Raw genomic sequence first — 21983 nt, forward strand, 5'->3', positions numbered from 1 at the left:
ATCCTACAAGCTGGAAGGCAACGTTGAGATAGAAATAAAAGACTACATCACAACATGTTCACAGAGACAGGACAATTAAAGAAAAATCTGATTCTCCTTCTGCAGGCCCCTGACAGGTGTGTTTTGTGGGACTGTGCAACACAAATTAGAAGGTTCTACTGTTAATGCACTGCATTGATTTTACCATCAACAGAAATGTGAATCATCTATACATTCTGTATAAAAAAATAGCAGACTATATACATATGTATCTTTTAAATTATTTTATTTTGTGTAAGCTAAAAGGAAATTTACACACTTAAATCTCAAAAGACCTTGGGCATGCACATTGACCTTTTTAGAGGTTCTTCTACATAGCTCTCTTTTTTCCATAGGAATTTCCCCAGACATTTACAACCCATAGTTTTTTACTGTATGTACAGCCTAAAACCATAGCAATCTATGATTATGTCATTTTACACTGTGCAAAATCAAACAGGAATAGTGGTACAACAGAACATAAAAATTTTTAAACAGGTAAATTTCATTGTAAGACATTCATATAGTTTTGGTCCTTCTTTTCCAAATCAAACTGATTAAAAGCAGACAACCTTCTAATGACCCAAAAAAATCAAGTATTTAGACAGTGATCCATAACTGGAACAAGAAGTTACTGACAGCATACCTTTCAAAAGGCTATATAGTGACAGAGCCATACTACTGAAGTTTAAGAACATAAAAATTGATCAGCCAACCAAACAGGGGGAGGGGACGGGGGAGAAGAAAAGGAAAAAACACATCTTAAGCTTGTTAAAACACAAAAGAAATCATTGGGTTTTAAAGAAACAACAACAACTGAAAACCCACAAAGGGACAATGTAACCTTTTGGGTTTTTTTTCCAGCAATAAGTATCTTACTATATGCAGGAAAGAAAAAGATGCTCAATGCAATCTGAAAAACTTTAAGGGGGACTTCACAGATTGTGAAGATTGAAGTTTTCATTATGTGTTTCTAGGATTTTTTTTTAAACTTTTTAAAGTTTTGTAAGAAGGACACCACCAGTGTATTTCACAAAGACATAAATGTATACACCCCAGCACAACAAAAAGAATAGATCTTCAAAAAGATTTACCCCGAATTATTTACATTTTTCTCTAATATAAATTTAGGACTCCAGTATGTAAATAAATATACATTACTATGTATACCTTTCTAGTGCTGCTTACCAACAAATCATCTGAACTTGATTTTTTTTAATTAAAGCAAGATTGCTTTTTACGACCCACAGAGGGAAGAAAAAAAATCAGTAGAAAACGTCCAATTCACATCACTTTAGTCTACCTTTTCTTGGCAGCTTGTTGAAGGTGTTAATGTGGCTGGGAACATCAACACCTTGGCATGCATGAAAGTTAAGTCAGGAAGGCTAGAAATCACCTTGGCAGCCTCTTCACTAAGATGTTCTTCCTTTTTAGGCTTCCTGTTGAGAAGAAAAGAACAAAGTGCATTAATCCAGTACCTGATATCCCTCGGATCACTGAAAGAATCACTGATTGAAGCAATGTTCTGTCAGTTTGTCTCCCACTGACAGGCACTTCTGTAAGCTACTTGAAGGTAGTCTAATGTTATAATACCTACCTGCCTACTAACAAAATGTTAACATAGAAAGTCAGCAAAATGTTCCTGTATATTGTTGCAATAAGGAAAGAAAAAGATTTCCCATTCAGATGCTAATTTTTATATATTTTTCTTTTTTTCTGGCAGGTTCCAGACTCACTTGAAGAGACAACCATGCCCATATTCTAGGGATAAGACAATAGAAGCATTAGTTCTGAACTATCTAAATCCAATACAATCTTTCAAAATAAAGTGGAAAAAAATCTTGAAAGGACATTAAGAAGTTCCTAACTTACTACTTAATACTTTTAAAATAAAAAGGTACTTATGGTGCGTTTCCAACACAGCTGTTCTCAGATTATACATCATACTGCTCTACATTGTGATCCACAAACCCTTTTTTCCCCCCCAGGGCTCAGCAGCAGCAAAAGGTGGCTCACAACTTGTAGTTACTTGCTTTGAAGTGCAGTAGTACGTGTAGCCGTAACGATACACGCAGCAGTTTGGGAATCACTTGGTGTCTACTTTGCCTTTTGCATTATTCACAAGAATTACTGAGCACAAATGAATAAAGAGGTCTGAATCCCACGTTGCTTGGTTCTCACTATTATGCAAAAACCTCACATTTCCTAAGTAAAATGAAGCCTCGCTCAGATTGCTACAGAGGACCCCCCTCCCCTGCCCAAACTTCCACACTTTACAGACATCTGGCTTATCTTTGAAGAACGCTGCCTATTACTAGAAATATTCAGTTTTCCATCAAATGTTATTCCAGTTCCAAAAAGGCACCTGCTACACCCTGTAACGACGTTAGAAATTCTAGCTAAATAAGCTCTCTCATCTCTGGGGCAAAAAGCTCAGACAAAAGGCTTGAACCAAATAAACTGCCTTTCCCTAGAACACTTCAGAAATTTCCTTTCTAATATCTTGTCTTAGCTATAAACTTTAAACTGAGCCCATAAAAGGGGCAATGACCACTCTGATCATGAAGCAGCATGTACTTTATTTTCTTCTGTCAGAACCCATCAGGATTGTTTCCTGAGCTGATCAGAGATCAGGGAAAAGCAAGGAGCTAGGTGTTTGCTTCAGCAGCAGTCTCAGAATTTCTTAGCTAGGAGGAGAAGAAAAAAAGAGCTGGAGTCAAACTCATCCTTGACATCACTGATCATTGTGTTGACACTGAACTATCACTTTTGTTTGCTACTTGAAATCTCCACTTGATGAAAGACCTCTAGATGAGGCGGCCTAGATACTAAATCTGACTTTCCTTCACTAGAATAGCAATATTTTCTTTTCTCTGCTGCAGTGGAATTTCATGAGCCACTGACTAGGCAGATTACCAAATTCTGGAGGATAAACAAAGCTGTGTGCTGGATTTACTGAAGGAAGAAGCAGAGAGCCAATATGTGGCTCCTTCTTTAACAACTTCAGTCAGCTCTGTTTGCACTTGAAGGACTATCTCTTGAACTGTTGAAATGTGGTTCTCAGCCACCATTGTGTTATCAGTATCTGGTGCCACTATTAGTAATCACTTACCACAAGCCTCTTAAAGGTACAAACTCCTGGTGATCGAGAACTTACAGCTAACAAAGGAGTGTTTGACAGAGGAAGCCAAAGGAAGAGGGCTGACTCAGAGATCTGCACTAAAAGGAGTTCCTGTAATTGTTAATCAGGCACCGAGATGGAGCTCCTTGCTATTTATATCCCTCTTGCTCCTCTGCTCAACTGTGGCATGCCAAGAAATGGCACTGCTGGGTCCCAGAGGCAGCGTGGCGTTTTATTTGGTGGTCATACGCAGGACCTTTATCACAGGACGATGCTATTGCTCTCACTGTACTAGCTGGTCTCTGCAACACCACTACAGAACATGTGCACCACTGAGCAGTCAGATGTGAATCTCACCTGATTACTGAATGCTCCCCTCCTCGCTGGAGGCCCTTTGCCATAATTTATCTACTTAATGTGTCTGTAAAAAGTATCTATAAAGAAGGACAAGCTAACACACTAACACAGAAAACATAACTATGACCAAGTTACAGCTATAGATGCAATCCCTGGGTAATGAGGCTCAGAACCTGTTTTTAAATCATCTCAGTGCAGAGAAGGACGAGACAGCCCAAAGTCTCCATTCCTTGATGGAGAGAGCCAGGTTCCTCTGGAAGACAATAAAACTGGACACTGCAAGTACCCTTTTCTGGGTAACAGTCAACACCTTTGGCAGCAAATAATCACCACGGCAACCATAAAGAATTACTCACTAACTCTCTAAATTTAAAAGACAAAGTAGCAGACTGTTTTTACCCTTAAAACTTGCCAAACTGTCTAATAACTGCTGTGTCTTTTGATAGAGGCAAGAGAAATAACCATGCCAGGTGCATTAATTTCAGTCACCACTTTTGCTGAAGATGTTCCCACTGTCAAGAGCTTCTTTTGCTAAACCCTGGTCTGTGGGGGGGTATTGCAGAGCTTCTCCTGCTCACGCACTCTTAATTTCTGGGTACCATGGTGTAGAGAACGGACATCCAAATAAGTGGATTGTCCATGACAGCTGTTACTACTTCTATCTACTTTGGAAACAGAAATTTTGATTACTAAACCATGAAAGGACCCAGCCCTGGCTCAAAACAAGGTCTCCAAGCCATTCAGGTTTTAAACCTACCCTCCACAGAACACTTTGCCCCATCCATCTCTTCTCTTACACTAGGTTACATTTCCTCCCAAGAGAAAGGACAAGAAGGGATGCCCTTACTCAAGCAATTGTGCCAGTCCCTCTACCTGTTGGCATAAAGTTGCCCTTTCAAAGGCGTGTTAACATTAAGCTGCAAGATATAAGCCAGACTGATGGGCAGGAAAGTTGTTGGGAAAAAAGGTAGCAAGAAATAGGGAATGCTTTGTCAATGTGTCACTCACACCTCACTGTTCTGTTTTGCATTCCAACCCCTCCTGCAGTCTTTCAGGACTTCAGTCATCTCTCAGGTTTGCAAAGGGTTTTGTGGATAGCACCAGCAAGGCCAGGCTCTAATAGCAATGAGCTGATTAGAGAAACACACTTTAAAAATCGCTCTGTAATTAAGAGTCAGCCTGCTCCATCCAATACTGCCCCCAAGGAGTATTTCCAGTTTAAATGAGGGTTTCAGCCATTTCTTGGAAAGGTATCAGTGCTCTGCTTTCCTTCAAAAAGACAGCGGATAAACTTTTGATCTCTGCCAATTCTATGGAATCGGGCAAGGCTGCAGAGTCTCTGTGGAATGCTGTACTGGATCCCTGACCTTCAACACTTACTGCTGCCATCAAGATTTCAGGCTCAAGCCGAGGGGGAAGCTTCCCCTCCTCTCCCAACACTTTCCTTCTGAGAAACTGACTTACCAGCTTCGAGAGATGGATTTGCAAGCAGAAGATGGGGCTGTTTCAGACAAAGACAACTCTTCACATGGCTTCCTACAGCTGGACAACGGTATTTTCACTCTAAACTTTACCCCAATGATCCTGAGTTCAGACAAGTTACAGATATAGCATAGCCTCAGCACAACTGAGGTCGCCATCGAAGTGACGTTAAGCCACTGGCCACATCTTCCACTGATCAGTTATCATGAATGGCTATTAGTCCGTATTTCCAGGTTGGTGCATGAATGTCATCCTTGTTGAGCTGGCTGTACCCAGCCATTCCAATTTTAAAGTCTCCAGTTCATTAAGAAAGAATAAAAAACAATTCAAAAGAAAAAAAAAATTATTACAAAAAGCTAACATAATGCAACATGTTTGGCATACTGCTGAGATAAGACCTTCTTATTTCTCTGAAGGTTTCTAGCTTGAAAAACAAACACAGACTGCTTTTCTTTTGGAGAGCATGAAATCAAAAAAGAAAAAAACACTTGACATTATTAAAATTCAGAGTTGACACAAACATACAAAATATATTGAACACTAAAAACAGCTGCTTTAAAACAAGCAGCTAAACCTCGTGTGTGTCCGAACTTAACTGCCAAGTTTGAGGTCCCCAGCCTCTCCCTACAGCCTGATATATTGCTATAGCACAGATCTAGAACCTCTTCCTATCATAAGCAATGCTCTCCAGAAGGGGGTAAGAATTTTGACACCTAGATAAAGAGCTTTAACAGCGCAAGTAAGAACTTCCAAATGCACCATGGAAGCCCTGGAAAAAACCCAAACCCCTCATATCAAAAAACAACAAACCAAAAAAATGAAGATCTGCATTCCTTTAAGGAAAGCCGACTTCCCTGTTCCTTTGTAAAGAAAAAGTAAGCTAAGACTTCTTAAAGCAAGCAAGCAGGTACAAGTCTATGAGTAGAGGTAAAATAATTAATAAAGATACATTTGGAGTTTCTATGTCCTGCTATGAATTTGTGGTCACTTAAATTAGACTCAGAATATATTACAAAAATATTTCAACTGTAACTATGTTTTCTAATTAGTGAAAGTCAAACTTTCCCACTAGTGCATCTTCAGAAAGTGTATATGCACTCCATGGATAGAAAACTAGGCAATCCAAAAGCCAAGACACAAAACTCAGCACTGAAGTGTGGAGTTCCCTCTACCGGCTCTCCCTTGAAATTTCATGGCTTGTTGATCTTTATTCAGTGTTTGCTTCGAACATTTTCACTGCAGGAAAACTAGCGAGATAGTTTTCTCAATGAAAGAACATGTTTTAAAAGAGCTCTTGAAAATTATAGTTTTAGTCATTTTAAGAACGCCAGCTATCTCCTACCATTATAAATCATTACATTTGACACACCTCTTCCCATGCCTCCTCTCTAAGCGCTATGCTGCGTGGAAACACATCTAGTTTTAGAGTGCTGAATAAACCCGAAAGCTCGCTTATGAGTGAGGTTACGTTACTATCTATTAGTTGCAACGCAACTAATATTCTGTTGAATGCTGAGGCATGTACTTCCTCAACAATAGAAATGTTTTACTTGGTGAGAATCACTCAGCAATTCTTTTAATGGCCACAGATATTAATTACAGGCTAAGACAGTCCAGGATCCTACTGTTAAGATACACATTCAAAAAATAAACCCAAACAATACAAGCTTATAAATGGAGAGACTATTCCGTATCCATTCAACAGACCAGACTTCAAGGAAGACATCTGATACCTAAAGCCTTTATATAGATTCTACCTATGAAAAAAGGTACAGAAGAACTTCACATGAGATCCATGAAGCAGAAAGGACATCCTAAACCAACTACTTGCTCATTCCTTAACTTGAGACAGCAAAATTAATCTGATGTTTGATCACTGAAATTTTGACAGGTGCTAGAAATATATGGAGAGGGACAAATATTGTCATAATTATTAGTCAGTTTTAACATTTTACTTGTGGAACATTCCGTACCTATGAATTACACAGAGGACCGAGAGTCTTCTGTCAAAGTCCTAGGTCACTGAACTGGGCGGTTCAGTTTACCCTTCCATTCTTAGGAATCAGCTCTGTTCTTCAGAAAGTCACCTCCTCCAGTCCAGTTTTTGGCTCTAGCTTTTCAACTTACATCCTGGTGATCTTTTTCTTTCAGGTTATTAACTTTTCCCATCTTATTTTAGAGTTCTATGATAACTCGAAATATGAACTACAGTAGTATGAATTTCATATTTACATTTAATTATTAAATTTAAGCCTTTTGATCATTCAAGAACTTCTGACCTAAAATAGCACATACATTCACTCCTCACACTTTGTGCCACCCTTAAGAAAGGAAGGAAAAAAACCACACCAAAAAGTATTTACCTTGTGGATGTGCTTGCCTTCTCCACTGTGGACATGAGTCTTGCAAACGCATCAGTCACTCTGTTGCTTGCATTGGAAGTTTCCAGTTTTGAGGTTGTCAATTCATACAACTCAGGATCCACACCTTATAGTATAAAATGATAATCAGTGATGGTTGGAGGCAAGTATAGCCATAATTAGCCACAGACCAACTTTAGCTAGAGACTGTTTTCTGTAAACATCTGAATCACTTATAATTTCAAGATACATGAAAAGAACATGACAGAACATGCCTGCGTTTCTGAAACACTGTCCTCTCTGCCCACCCTTTTTCAGCAGCAAAACACTCGCACATTGGATCAAGTCTGGCATACGAGGTCTCAGTCTGAGAGTAAACAAATTTGATTTACCTTTTAGAGTGAAACACCTGTAAAAATGTCAGCTGTGTTAAAATGGATTGTTTCAATTACTTCAACTCGACTGTTTGTATTAAAAGAACACTGCACGTTAACAGGGACCAACTCTTTAACAAGAGAGTACACACAACATTGGCATGCGTTAGAGTGCATTTAGTATCTTGCTTGTCACAAGAGGTTGTGTTAAAAATTTAAGTGAGGAAAAGCAGCTTTTATGATACATACAAGTGGAATGGCATTAAAAAAAAGGTTACATACTAATATGTATAACGCTACCAAAACTTTTAGTCTACGCTCCCTTTTCATCTTTCAAATATTTATAAAGCATCACATATCTGGGTGTTTCAGCCTTGATTTCCTAGTTTCAGATTTTAAGATTTTCATCTTAAGTCAGATGCTGAATTTTGACATCACGTCACATACGTTACGAATAGATTTCAAATGTTATCAGCAGAGGTCATTCTGAAAACAATGCAAACAATGAAACCTGCGTCCAAAAAAAATACATACGTATGGGTGAAATTCTACCTGTTTAATATCAATGCATCATGTCTCAGTAGGAAGCAGCTCTAGAATTTTCAGATATTAAGTATGTTTTCTTTTAAAAAGTCTCTAGGAATTAGAATTATCAAAATAAATCAACATGTAAGACTGTTACAACACATTTTGTTGCTCAGAAGCATTTTCAATTAGCGATATACTTCTAGTTACAGTTGCAGCTGTTTTATACTTCATGGGTTTAAATGGAGTGTGCATACGCACCATCCGCAATTATGAATATTTTTCAAAAACAGCATAGAATTTTTTTACAGAAGTATTGTGTTTTATAGACACCTGTGTTCTAAACAAGCGTAACACTAGTGCCAGTTGATTTGGACAACAAATTTCATACAGATTTCATATTACTGCAGAACAAATGTTGCAAATACTCAGACACGATGGTCCCACGTAGCTACCTAATAAAACTAGCATTTATAAACTTACGTGCTGATTATTTTACCCAGTTTACTTGCCTGAATCAAGATACTTTTAGAAGTACTCCTGAAATACCAAAAGATTACTAAATTTAAAAAAAAAAACCCTGTGCCTGTTGCCTTTTCCACCCAGTAATTGCAGTACTACGTGTGCAAACAGATGAGATTAATAATCCTCATGCCTGTTTTGCATGACCTCTTCTCAAGCAGTGTCTTGACAATTCGTCATTTGTGCACAACTTAAATACTCTTTCATTGTCAGAAAACTAAGCCGACCAAAAAGTAAAATTAAAGTCATCTGGTTCAGCTGCAGGGGGGGGCGGGGGGGCACGGGGAGAAGATTTGCTCCATTTAATGGGTTGATTAGAAATTAATCAACTGTCCTTTCAATGCACTTTTTTAAAAGTCTGGATTCTCAAAAGTTAATTTCATCCAGTTTCATGTAAAACATCAAAATATGTGCTGTCCTGAGACCAGTATACCAAGACTAAGTATTGTCAGATGTTTACAGAACTCGGAAATAGGAAAAAGCCCAACTCTTCCATAAAATATCAACTTTCAGTCAGGGAGAGGAAGACTTGAAGAAAAACACTTTGACTCGCAGAAGCCTGCGAAATCCCATTAAGGTACAAATTGTAAAACTAATTGAAACGAAGAGTCCTTTGACATGCAACTCTGCAACAAATGTTAAATGCAACCTTATAAGTTACATCATTTCAATATTCACATTTATGGTCCTGAATTCATTTTCATTGTAGTGTGATGTCACTGCTCAAATTTACTGTTGTTAGGCACCTCTTACTCAGTTACATTTATGTTAAACTATTAACAGGAAAAATAAAACAATACACCACATCTGTGGGAACATACTAGAAATGAGTAACTCCCTGTTCGTGATGTAGAATGCAAATTTTTATAAAAAAGTTATTACGGCTACTGATGAAATCCGACTGAAAAGAATTCAGCGCAGATCTACAGTTAAGTAAAATTAAGGTCTTCAGAGAAAGAACAAACTTCTACTACTGATAAAAGTTTCTTCTTTAAGCCAAAAGACCTAACAATTTGTCTTTCAATTATTTTATTTCTTTTTAAGAGTTGCATACTCTCCATTTTACTCAAATGGTTAGAGAATATTTATGGAAAGCACTGCAAAACCTTAATGAGATATTGAAGGAAAGTTAGCCAACCAAACCCCACACAAAGCTCCTAAACACACACACAAACACACGAGCTGCAAGCCAAGAAACAAATGACTTTCCCAGAAACAAGTCAGGAGGAAAGAAAAGCCAAAACCAAAAAAAACCCCAAAATAGGCACTACAGGGCACACCAGGGAAGGTGGTAATACCTGTAACTTGATGAAACAACAAATATGCAGTAAAAGGCTAACAGGGTATCTATCCCTCCAGTAATCACTTCAAATGCGCACACCACCAGGACACAAGATCGTACCCGACTGTACGAGCAGTACATGTACTGGGTACTGACAACTTTTATGTCCACAGACTTGCACACACTTACAAAAGAATCTGCAAAACTCAAGCATCTTGAATTTGCTACCTATCACTTTCGCGACAAACGTGCCATCTTTCATCTGATAATGACATCTCTCAGGGGTGGAATAAAAAGACATTTGGAATGCAATACCATAAAATGGCCTTCAATGATCAGATTGCAAAACTAAAAAAGCAGGTTTTTAAAAACAAAAAATACAATAATAATTATAAGCACTTATTTGAAATGTGGGAAAACCCCAAGCCCCTTAAAAATTGTTTTTTTAAATTAAAATCCCTAAGAGGAAAAAACCCCTTCCTACGAAGAAAGTGATTATCATGGCTTCAGGCATTGTATTGAAAGAGCATTTGCCTTATCCACTTAACCTACGCACTGGGACAAATCCCCAAAATGTTCCCTTAAATTCCTGCAAAAATTTATTCAAAGTGTAGGTTTTCACAAGCTCATGCAAAATACTCAGAGCATGTCAAAACCATGCGATAAATGAATTCAATTACTTTCACATATTATTCAACAGAGAGAGTGGTGGTTTTGTCTCCTTTTAAGGGAATAAGTTGCAGATAAAGTGCTTTGGTTTTATAATTAACATTCATGAACTTCTGATGTCCCACAAACATGCAACTATCCTTGTTTTCTATTATGAATGTTGTTAAAACACTTTTTTCACTTTATCATTAATATCAGTAGTTCACACACAGAAAAAATTTACAGCCTTCCGGTAGCAGCAAACCCCAGCAGGGTTGTGATATGTTAAGCCCCACAACTTTATATTCACACATAACTTCCAAATAACATCATAATCCTATAATTTGGAGGCACTCAGTCAGAAGAGAGAGCAAGCCTCATTTTTTGGGAATCATCACATCTACAGCATATTTCAATTTTTCTTAAATGCTTAGAAAAGCCACCTTTCAAAATTTCTCATTTGAAGCAAGTGTTTTAACATCTTATTTGCAAAAGCGTAAGAGTCATTCATTCCTTCAGCATGTGACAAATACAGAGCTGACAGTACCTTTTAAATACTTTGCACTCTATACAAAACGTCAGAAAATAGAACACAAATTAAAGGAAAAAAACGTAGTAGGAAGACATTTCAGAGAAAGGCAACGTAAAATTTCTCCTTGTTTATAGGAAAGTCAAGTGATGTGCTCATGCTTTTAGTAACTCGTTATAATATTACAGTTGTGGTTTTAACACTCTGCTGACCTGGGATTGTGGTGGTGCTGCTAGAGCTACTGTCATCCACGGGCCCAAAGAAATCAAGGTTCAGAAGAGTGGAACCTCCACTAGCTTGAAATTCAGTGACCGTGTTGGTAGGCAGCCATATAGAAGGTAAGCCAAGGGAGGGGTTTATGTGTAAAAAGGGGTAAGACACACACTTGAACATGCAAGTTATAATTAGTACTCAGTACGCAATTTAAAAATTGACATGAAAACAATGCTTACAGTATTAGTTTGTACCTTCTAAAATGTTAACAACTTAATTCAGTGCACATTTCCTCATGTACAATGCAGCAAGGAAATCAACACTAGTAACTTTAAAATAGAAATATTTATTTCGATCTAAAAATGAAAGAGAACCAGCACGACCCAGAGAGAAAGATGTGATCAGTTAAAGGGAAACAATATATAGGTCAATTGATAGTTAGAATATAGTGGGCTTTTTCTCCCCTTACTGAAATTGAAAGCCATTCTTTCATCAGGAAGACTTAGCAGATCCCCAAATAGCAAAGAACCAAAAAAAAAAAAAACCCTTTAAAGTTTTATTTAGCAGCTTTAAGCTATTAATTATCATTATCTTACAGTAGTATGAACACCAGGTAACAAATACCACTCTTATATCCAGTTCCTCACTGGTAAGTTATACTGTTCCCCTTTAGTACTAAAACAGAAATCAAACCAAGATACATTTTAAAGAAGTTGTTTGTTAAAAAGAAAGCATGATGATTGACTGAAGTAATAAGACACCAGACAACAGCAAAAGGGTCCATCCAGGCTTTCCTTCAGCACCATGATATTGCTATCCAAACTCTTACATCCCGCACGTTCTGAAACAACACCATGAGGCAACACCAGTGCAGCAAGAGATGCAGTTTATTTTAGCCTGCTTTCGAACAACTTGTGTCCTGAATGAATTGCTGTTAGCAGGCGCCTCATAAAGGTATCAGTTCGTTTACAGGTTTCTAGTCTGTCAATCAAACAAGTTTCCAAAACTTGTTTTATTTCCTTTGCATGCACTTACATTTCTGAAACTGGAGGCGGTGGCACAACTCACTTTGCTATTAAAATAGACGTAGGCGAAGGGTCTTTTATGTGATAACTATGTACATTTACAGATACAAATAAGTTCGTAGCTACCTCTTTAATATTAGCTGTAATTAGCTCTTGAGTGTAAGCAAAAGTGCTAACAGATAAAGTCACATTTTTGAAATATAAAATTATCTGTAAATCTGAAAACTTTCAGCTCAAGAAGTGTATCTTTTGCAAACAGTTTGTGGTTAAAATATTGTGCTTTGAAGTAGCCACTATACAGAAGTTTGTCATTCAAAGGATGTCTAAAGAGACAGTTCATTGGTGAAAAATACTTTTAAGAAGTAAAACTTGTCGATCTAAAATGCTTATTTGTTTCGTTATAATCTGCGGTTATACATAATGAAGTGTTAATATTGCCACTGTGTCACTAGCATATGGCAGGAATCTAAAATAATACTTAGTATTTTTCAGACAACATAATACTTCACATATGGGCACAGTTAATCAGAAAGAAAGCCTGAATTTCCAAAGTTAGGAGTAAGAAATAAATATTATATATATTTATATATATATGTGTGTGTGTATTAAAAAAAAATAAATCAGCAGATAGATGTTTGTCTGAACTTTGTAGCTTTCTTATCTCTAGCTCTGGTGCTAGAGGCTCTACGGAGAGACGTACCATCTAAAGGGTTAGTAAGGCCACTGCTACTCCAGTCAAACTGGACAGGTGGTAGAGATTCCTAGAGTCGAAAAGTCAGAAATCAGATTTTATAGTCAGTTCAGGTTACAACAATGCAAAGCAGTTCAAACAACAGATTCTTTAGCGTCTAAGTACTAAAAAGACAACTAAATGAGCAAGCCCCAACTTTTGGGAGGCGTGTATTTTCATAATATGCACTAAAGATTCAAAGTAGATTTGTTCTACCACAGGAAGTCTCATTAAATTCTGAACAGTACAGATTAGGTTAACTTCTAACTCAAACAGGATTTGCAAATTGACTAAAACATATGAATTAGATAAAAAACCTTAAGGCATAGTTGAAAGTTAAACTACCATTACTTTCACAGAAGACAAGGCATTTTGCATAAAGAGTTATGTATACACAATTACAGGGCAAATTTAGGACAGGGTTATTAGTGAAAGCTGTCTGTACATCCATGCTTTGTCCTGATTATATGTAAAATCAGTTATTTACCATCAAACAGCCCATGATTCTTTTGGTTTGTTTTGCTTTTAAAAGACATAGTCCCTACATGTGAGGGATGAACTATCAACACCTTCCCCACTCCACCCCCTTAAAAAAAAAAAAAATCCTGTGATTTATTATGCTTTAACAATTAACTCATTTCAATATATAAAAAAGCCATTGGTAACAATGCTTGAACAAGAGGAGCACTGAAATGTTGACTCCTTTTCTGGGAGCCCATCCTTGTTTTTTGCCTCTTATTTCCTCTTGTGCAGCCTTTTGCACACACACAGGTAAATCAAGCAAGCAGCAGGGACCATGCTTTACAGGGAAAGTGTGTTCAGGTAACTTGCAAGTGCTGTCCTCCTGTATTCTCAGGACACAAACTGATGGGACAGCATCAGAAATGTCTGAAGTAAGTTGATCTTTCTACTTCTGTGCATTACATTTCTGCACTCTCCCCAGTGAGGTCAACTGTCAAGTAGTTGGGAAAGTACTGGGAAAGGACATGCCCTCAACTTCTAACACAACAATCATACTTATGTAAGAAAAGCAACGGAAGTTCTCTGCAGCATTGTTCAAAACGCATCACTAGGTGTCAAACTTCCAGTGGCTGAGACATACCTTCTCTTGGCTTTTGTAGAAAGTCAGGCTTTAATTTTTTTTTTTTTTTTTTTTTTTACTTTTAAAACTTACAACTATCCAACACACAAAAAAATATTCAGATTCACAAATCAAGACTGTAGCAACCTGAGCTAGCTTTGAACTGTGAGGCTTTTGCTAGGTGACAGATGTTTACAGAAAGAAAAATGAGGGGAGCTGGAGATTTCTGTATTTACTTATAGTAAATGCCTTGCCTAGAAAAATCTTTCCTACCTAATGACTTGGAAATATTTCCAGTACTGAGCACAACTAGAACAGTATTCACTCCATGGAGCTTAAGGAGCTGATGCTACACTTTCTACTTTGCTTTGGTAATGAAATTACTGGCAATGGAAACATAATGTTAGCAGTGTGGAAGCTGCACCTAATGCAGTAATAATCACTATCATCAGCAGCTTGTTTAAAGTTTGTCACTTCTAAAATATATTAATATTAAAAGGGGTTCATACAGAAAAAAAGAAAGGAAGCAACTATGAAAATTTAGTAGCTTTCTGCCCTGAGTAAAATGAAGTCAAACTGAAACAAAGTAGCTTCCCACCAACTCTCACGGAGGAAAACACCCACTACATTTTGTGTCAAAAGACTGAGTCAGAACTGATGAGTGTGACAGAATTGCATAGAAAAGGTGGTATCAACAGCTGGCTAAGCTCTTCCCTTTAATGATGACTTGATTCTCAAATTTGCCAAGCAGAGAACAAAGGATGTGATTTTTCCTAAAATGGGGGAGAAAAAAAACTGACTCCAAATCAGTAAGAGTATATTAGTCCGCTCTGTGGGATGAGGCCGTTCTGTTGACTTCAACCACTTGCAAAAGAGGGGGGTGGCAAGTAAAGCAGACCCCATCTATACAGGATGCTGGCAAGCCCTGGTCTATACAGCAGCAAACAAAGCGAAAGGAGAGGGTAGAGGCAAAAGCCAATTAAACAGAAATGAAAAGTTTTCTGTTTCTAGTGACCTTGGCCCTAAGAAAAACTAACTATACTGGGACATCTGAACACAGCATTGAAACCTCAGACAATGGGAACATGCCCTGAAAATGGGAATGTAATGTTTTGTCTTTCAGAGATTGCAGGGTTGCTAGACTACTGCATTTGCAACCATTATTTTAATAACATGCGTTAAGGAAGAGTGCCCAATCTAGAAGAATATCAAGCATTGGGGCAAACTGCTCTCACTCCTCCCTCCATCTTAGATTACAGGATACGGTACAGAAATGAAAAAGTATACCCAGCTGTCAGAGTACTACTCTGAATGTTAAGGAAGTGAGAAAGAAGGAACTAAAATGCCTGCTGGTTTTACTGCATCATATTTCACTTTTATCAAAGTGAGAGATGTTTTCACACAGTAATTTTAGGATGGTATTATGCAAGAGCTTTTATAATCCAAAAGAGTAGAATGTAAATGTTTGTGCCAATAATTACCTGAGGAATATAAAACTAAATAAAAAAAGAAAGTATTTTGCTGTCTTAAAGCTGGGGAAAAAAAATAGAAGGCCTTGTAATACAAATATAGTATCAATATTTAGATAGATCCCACAAATAGGCATCATAAACATTTCAGAAAAAGGTTTACAAGGAAGTAATTCAAACATTTCATTGTGTGTATTCATTGGCAAAGTTACAAAAGTTCTGAAAATTATTCTTTTCCAACACCACCTTTCAGTGACTGTCACACCTGACCGAATAGTTCTGTAATATCTCTTACCTGCAAATCTTTCTCTCTTACTCTGTCAGCAAAGCTACATATATTCTTGGATCTTTCTCATATGTATAACTGGAGAGTAGTTCCATGATGGAGCCTTTGGCTGGTGGCCAATAATATGGTAGTTTGCATCTGTCATTTTTAGAAGTCCTGATGGTCCCTTATGTCATTAAAAGTGTTTTTAAAGACTGTCACCCCATGGGCTCTAATTAAGGTTCAGTCCCTAATAGCCAGCAAGTGTAGGATGCATATTTCTATTATAACCTGATCCCTAGTTCATCCTTACATGCATGCAGATGTGCTGTAACAGGCACCCACAGAAAGGAACTACTTTCTTCTAGAAAGGTCTAGGTCAGTGTAGATTTCTATTCCAACATAAAACTTACGAAGCAAAACTAGGCAGGTAAGAAATCCCAAAGTTATCCTGCACGCTGGGATAAAGCTACCACTAGACTCTACCAAAGAAATAGTCCCAAATAGAGAGAAGAGCATGCTTTGCAGCAATAGTGAAACAGCAGAAATATTTAGATAACTTTTTTCAAGAAAGCCGAAGAGAAGCAGGTAAATAAACTTTAAAACATTAACCAGAGAACAAGATCAAATCAAGAGAAAGCAGTCAACATTTAAGTCCAAACAGCAACCTTTTTAACAAGCACTGGAACATATTTTAATCGCACTGCCTGAAGACTTGGCCATGGTGTAGAAGCCCACTATAGCAGATGCTATTAAAAAAAAAAAAAAAAAAGAAAAAAAAAGAGAAGGGTACCTATCTCAGGTTTCACAATCAAAGGTTGCCTGTTTGAGCAGCCTCTCTTTCTTACAGCTGATGTGCCTTGATAGAGGCTTTTACTTCAGACCTGCAAAGTCTGAGACACCATGCTTAAAGGGAACAGTAATCAGGGGATTATTTCATATTCTGTTTACTGCCTCACAGTTATGAGCTCAAAGGAACAGAGAAATAAACCCTGAATTGTCAAGATAAACAACAGATCAAAGAAGAATTTAGATGCTACCTTCGAATATAAAGCAGAACAAGTCTACAAAAGTCATCTTCATACAACAAACTGAAGTGATAGATCAGTAACTTGACTTGCTCGAGAGGAGAAATAATCATTTAAAAAAACCTTGTCCTTACAGCTTAAATAGCTCAGATGGAAATTTGTCCACTGTATTTTCACAGACTAACCAAACCAGTAAGATCCTCTGCAGGGAAGGAGGCCAAAACATACAGAGTTTATATAATAATGAGGAAAAAGTATTGCAGCTCATTCACTGCTTTTTTCCTCATTTCTAATGCTATTTTAAATCTCTGCATGCTTTCCTCTGTTCACCTACAACCAAAAAAATTTAGAGGCATTTCTGTTTCTACAAATGTTCTTTCCACTCATACTTTTGCATCATCACAGTCTTTCCTCCAAAGTTTTATGCCCTCAGCAGGAGTCATACACGTACATGCACAGACACTGACCTGTATACATGTCCCATAAATGCCAGGCTTTGAACAAAGGTAAACTCTTTTCCTTAAGCAAAGCATAGGGAATCTATTAACCAGAGCCTCTCTTTCCAACAAGAAAGCCAATATTCTGAGGTTTCTGAATATAAGAATGACCCATCATAATCACTATCTGAAAATGGAGGAATTTAGAAGTTTTAACTAAATAATTACACATTAACTGCGTAAGCTTAAAGGTACCTAATTGTTGCACCCAAATTACCTGTGTTTAGAATAAAAAGTTTCAGGGTCTGCTAAAATTGCCTATTTACCAATTGTGTATTTACCAGTGTTTATAGTACAGTTCTTAATGAAATGTTCACCAAACTTTGGGCACATCATCTTAATACTACTACAGTCTGGAATGTTCCTAAGAGGCAGTCTGCACAAGGAAGGTGAAGCTGGATTTTCCCAAAAGCAAACAGAAGCCACCAAATATTAACAGAAGATAGGGCCAAGAAAGAAACAAGGTGTCTGAGGTGGAGAATTGATCGTTCGTGCCCTGAAACTTTCCAAACGTCACTTAACTGTGGCCTCTTAGCATTCTTAATGGTTAGAGCTCAAACTCACCTCTTTCCCAAAAGCTTATTTTAGTATTTGTCTTTTTGGAAAAAAATAACCTAAGGCCAACAGTGCAAACAGACAAAGAAGCTTCTCCTATGTATTCATGGACCACAACTATTGAACCAAGATGGCCTTGTCAGAACAAGCTATGGGACAGGATTATCAAGCTGCAACAAAAGTAATGGGAAATTCTGCTGCAGGAGTACCCAAAAATACAAATTCCTAGTTAGAGAGAAAACAGACGACTTTCATAAGTAGAGGTTCTCATTTTCAGCACTCAGCACTATGACTGCCAAGCAACTGAGAAAATGGCACATGTCAGAGATGCTGCTACTTCAGGCTCTTGCAGCTCTCTACACTATGTTTAGTCTATGGTTTAATCTATATTTTCCCCTCTGTAAAAAAAGGAACTTTGAACGCTGCAGAAAGCCAGTGAAATCTTCCTACTTTGTTCATATATAGAAACGACACAAGTGATTTCTTCAGCTCAGACTGGTTGCAATAATCATTATTGTTACCTTTTTTTAATACCTAGTTCAGCTGCTCAGTTCTACTATTTGTGAGAAGCGGCATAAGAAGCATCACCAAACAAGTATATTACTATATAAAACAACCTTGTTTCTGAGCCCACTGACATACCGCTATTCCACAATGAAAAAAAACTTCTCCTCTGGTACAAGCATGTCACAGAGCTCTGCACTGCTGGCAGAGCAAAGAGCGCAAAGAAATCGCTATGGTCAGAAGCGTCTAGTATTAAGGTTAGGTGTAGAACAGAATAATTCATTTTGGAATGCCTTCAATCAGAAGTCACAAGCTTAGCAGGTAAGTAAGGATGCTGGGCAGATTACACAAGACCTGCACTAAGGAGGGACACAGTTGACTCTCTGAATGTGTCGAGTACCACTGTGGTGACATTGAAAATGAAATGTCTCTGAATATCCCATTAGCTGGTTGCCAGCCACACACATTGCAACATGCATGGCATTAAAGTGGTTTTCTCATATAATATCAAAACAACAACAACATCAAAACAGAACTCATGGAATTCAAAAGCTCACTCCTAAACTCCTCTGAACTAATTTTATATCACACTCTTATAATAAGCTCCAGAAAAAGCAAAGATTAAAAATGTTAGCCAGAGGAAGGTCAACTGTAAAGTCACATCTAAAATTTGTGGAAGTAACTGTCCCCTGCCTTTTAAAGCAAATTGCTGTATAACAGCAGATATTATCAGGACTCTTAAATGCTGGCCACCAACTCCTACAGTCTTATCATAAGGACTCCCTTCCAGTCACACATGAAAAGTAGATCCAAGAGCAGGACTTCAATCTGACACAAGGAACACCTGCCTTTTACATAGAGGTTTCTTTGAACACACCATCCAGATACTTTAAATATGAAGGAAGAAGCAAGGCATCCCATTGTTTCCCTCATTTGTTCTTTCCCTCTCCTCCCCCTTCTTTCACTATTTTTTACCTGGAACTGATCAGATGTACATGTGTTCATCTCGGGTGATACCGGAGGTGTCTGCCCTATTGAGGCTATTTTTTCTGCTGCAGATATTGGTTTCAAAGGTTCCTTGGTAGGCTCTAACATACCCTAAATAGATAAAGAAATAAATTAAAAATCACATGCACACACAGACACACACGCACTTACATGTATATGAACTGCAAATGCAAAAAAATAGAAAATACACTACTAGGTAATACTACCCTCAGCTAGGGTCTTGGGGGTAACCATACATCTCTGGGACACTTTCAGTGAGGGGGGCTGAAGGAGATGGGGCAGGAGGGAGAATCATCCTGGTTCCTTAGGCCTAAGAAACATTTTAGAGCCAGTAACAGAAACACAAGTGCTTAGCTGGAGCTTGCTTTCAACTTTCAATAATGTAATTTAAGCTGGAGGAAAGAGTTACTTGATAAGGTGACATCTCCTCCCAATTGTGTGTAGACTATTCCAGGAATATCAAATGGCCCACCAGAAACATACAAGTGCATTCATTCCATTTCAACAATTAAGTAATTCAGAAGAAACACGCCAAATTATCAGTTTGCAGAATGATATCAAGAATAATAATTATGGACATGGAAATAAATACACTAAAAAGCATTACGAAAATAATTAAACCCACATTTTTAATTTTAAACAAACTGCTCAAAGCTAAACAGTATTATGAAAAATGTCTGAAACCTCTGGTGTTCCTGAATAATACTGACAGTGAGAAAGAGATCTACAGAAAGACCAAAGTTTGCACTGAGACATGCAAACCACCTCAGAACAACGAGGTATGAGAAAAGAAACCCCCAAATAAAACCACTGGATTTGCAGCTAGCATATTTTAAAATAATTTCAGGAAGTCAGCCACCAAGACCAACTGTTCTGCAAATGTTTCTACACTATGTCAGGGGAGCTTAGAATTTAATCAGCAGTTAAATCAACTCTTTCGGACAGCGGAGAAACATATGAAGCAGTGTAGCAATAGAGAGCAGCAAGCCACTTTACTACTACCACCATCTCTATCCAGCTTATTGTGTGCACAAGTATATACAAAATTTAGGAGATAATTAATCTGTTGCAAAAAATAACTGTACATGTTGCACACAAACATAGCCTTGCTCACAGATGTGTTACGGGAAGAAAACAGCAATTGCTATGAGACGTTTTATCTCTCTGTATCAGAATACCATGCTTACAGCCAGAGAAGTGCATGAGCTGACCTTGAAGCATCAGAAAACAACAGCTCTAGAAACTGACTGTAGAAGACACTCTACAAAATTAACCTACAGATTAAATTGACTTAATATATACCAAGGAAAACTGTAATCCTTTTATATTCAATGTGTGAATGACCATATAAGTGTATGTGTGTTTCCAGAAAAAAACAACGGATTTATTCTGCTCAGACTAGCAAAAATGGCAAATCTTATCTTCTGAATGTTTTTACTACTACAGACATTGCACAATTTGAAGTGTCAAACAGGAATTACAGAATATTGATTTAAGTAAGAACAGTTCATCTTACTGCACTAGGTTACTTAAGTTTCCTTCAATCTACAGAAATCCAAATTATGCTTGCTATTTTTATCTAGCACTTGGGGCAATACAACAATACTGGCTATACAATGCTTTTTTAATGCATAAATAGCCTAATATATATATGTGGGTCCTTTATTAATAAATATGCCAATAACACTGCAAAGCTTTATCATGCATCTCTCGACCTAGGGATATTGAGATGCAATCAAGTAATTAAACAGCCTGTCAGAGAAACAGTTGCACAAAGAGGAATGCTGGAGAGCGCCGAGAAAACTTCCTACACATATTTCACGGAATACTGTAGCTATCTAGCAGTTCTTAACCTTCCTTGGAAGCATCTGGTCTTAGTGCCAGGGCTTCCCACAAGTGCTGATGCAAACTGATGTTTTGATTAATTTCGATGTTCCTATGTCGTTTCTGACAACTATTTAACGATCTAGTTTCTCGTGTCAGGTTTGAGTTGACATTTTTACATCTATACCTTATATTTAATAGTTAAAATTCAACAAGAACTTTTTATTTATTGGTGCATACACGTTAATACATTACTTCAATCAATTTTCTCTTTTTTAGAAAATGTCTCAAACGCAACTTAGACTAGCTAGCCCACCTTATTAAATAAATAGCTTGTTTTTCACAAAGCAGTGAGTAAATCAATACTTTGTTCATTTAAAGTAAAGTATCTGCTTGCACACATAATGAAAATTGTGTATTTGATGGTTCTTTTCTAGCATTTCTACTGATGCCTAAGCCATAACCGTACTTACAAAAATATCTTTCAGCACACTTGGTGCTTAATGTCATTGAATGTATTTCATTACATAATGTTGTTGGAACTATAACAAAAAATTAACACCAAA

The 21983-nt window shown here is 37.4% G+C and overlaps 1 protein-coding gene across 1 annotated transcript in view; it reads right to left on the minus strand.

The window, feature by feature from the left end:
• Positions 1–248: 248 nt before the first annotated feature.
• The window catches only part of AFTPH (aftiphilin), a 48021-nt gene continuing 26286 nt past the window's right edge, over positions 249–21983 (minus strand). The window contains 6 exon segments of the mRNA XM_074817289.1: positions 249–1457; positions 7342–7465; positions 11431–11570; positions 11572–11602; positions 13157–13217; positions 19561–19683. Coding sequence (XP_074673390.1) covers positions 1313–1457; positions 7342–7465; positions 11431–11570; positions 11572–11602; positions 13157–13217; positions 19561–19683 — 624 coding nt within the window. The 3' untranslated portion in view covers positions 249–1312.

This window comes from Strix aluco, chromosome 3 (assembly GCF_031877795.1).
Source record: "Strix aluco isolate bStrAlu1 chromosome 3, bStrAlu1.hap1, whole genome shotgun sequence".
Lineage (NCBI taxonomy): Eukaryota > Metazoa > Chordata > Aves > Strigiformes > Strigidae > Strix > Strix aluco.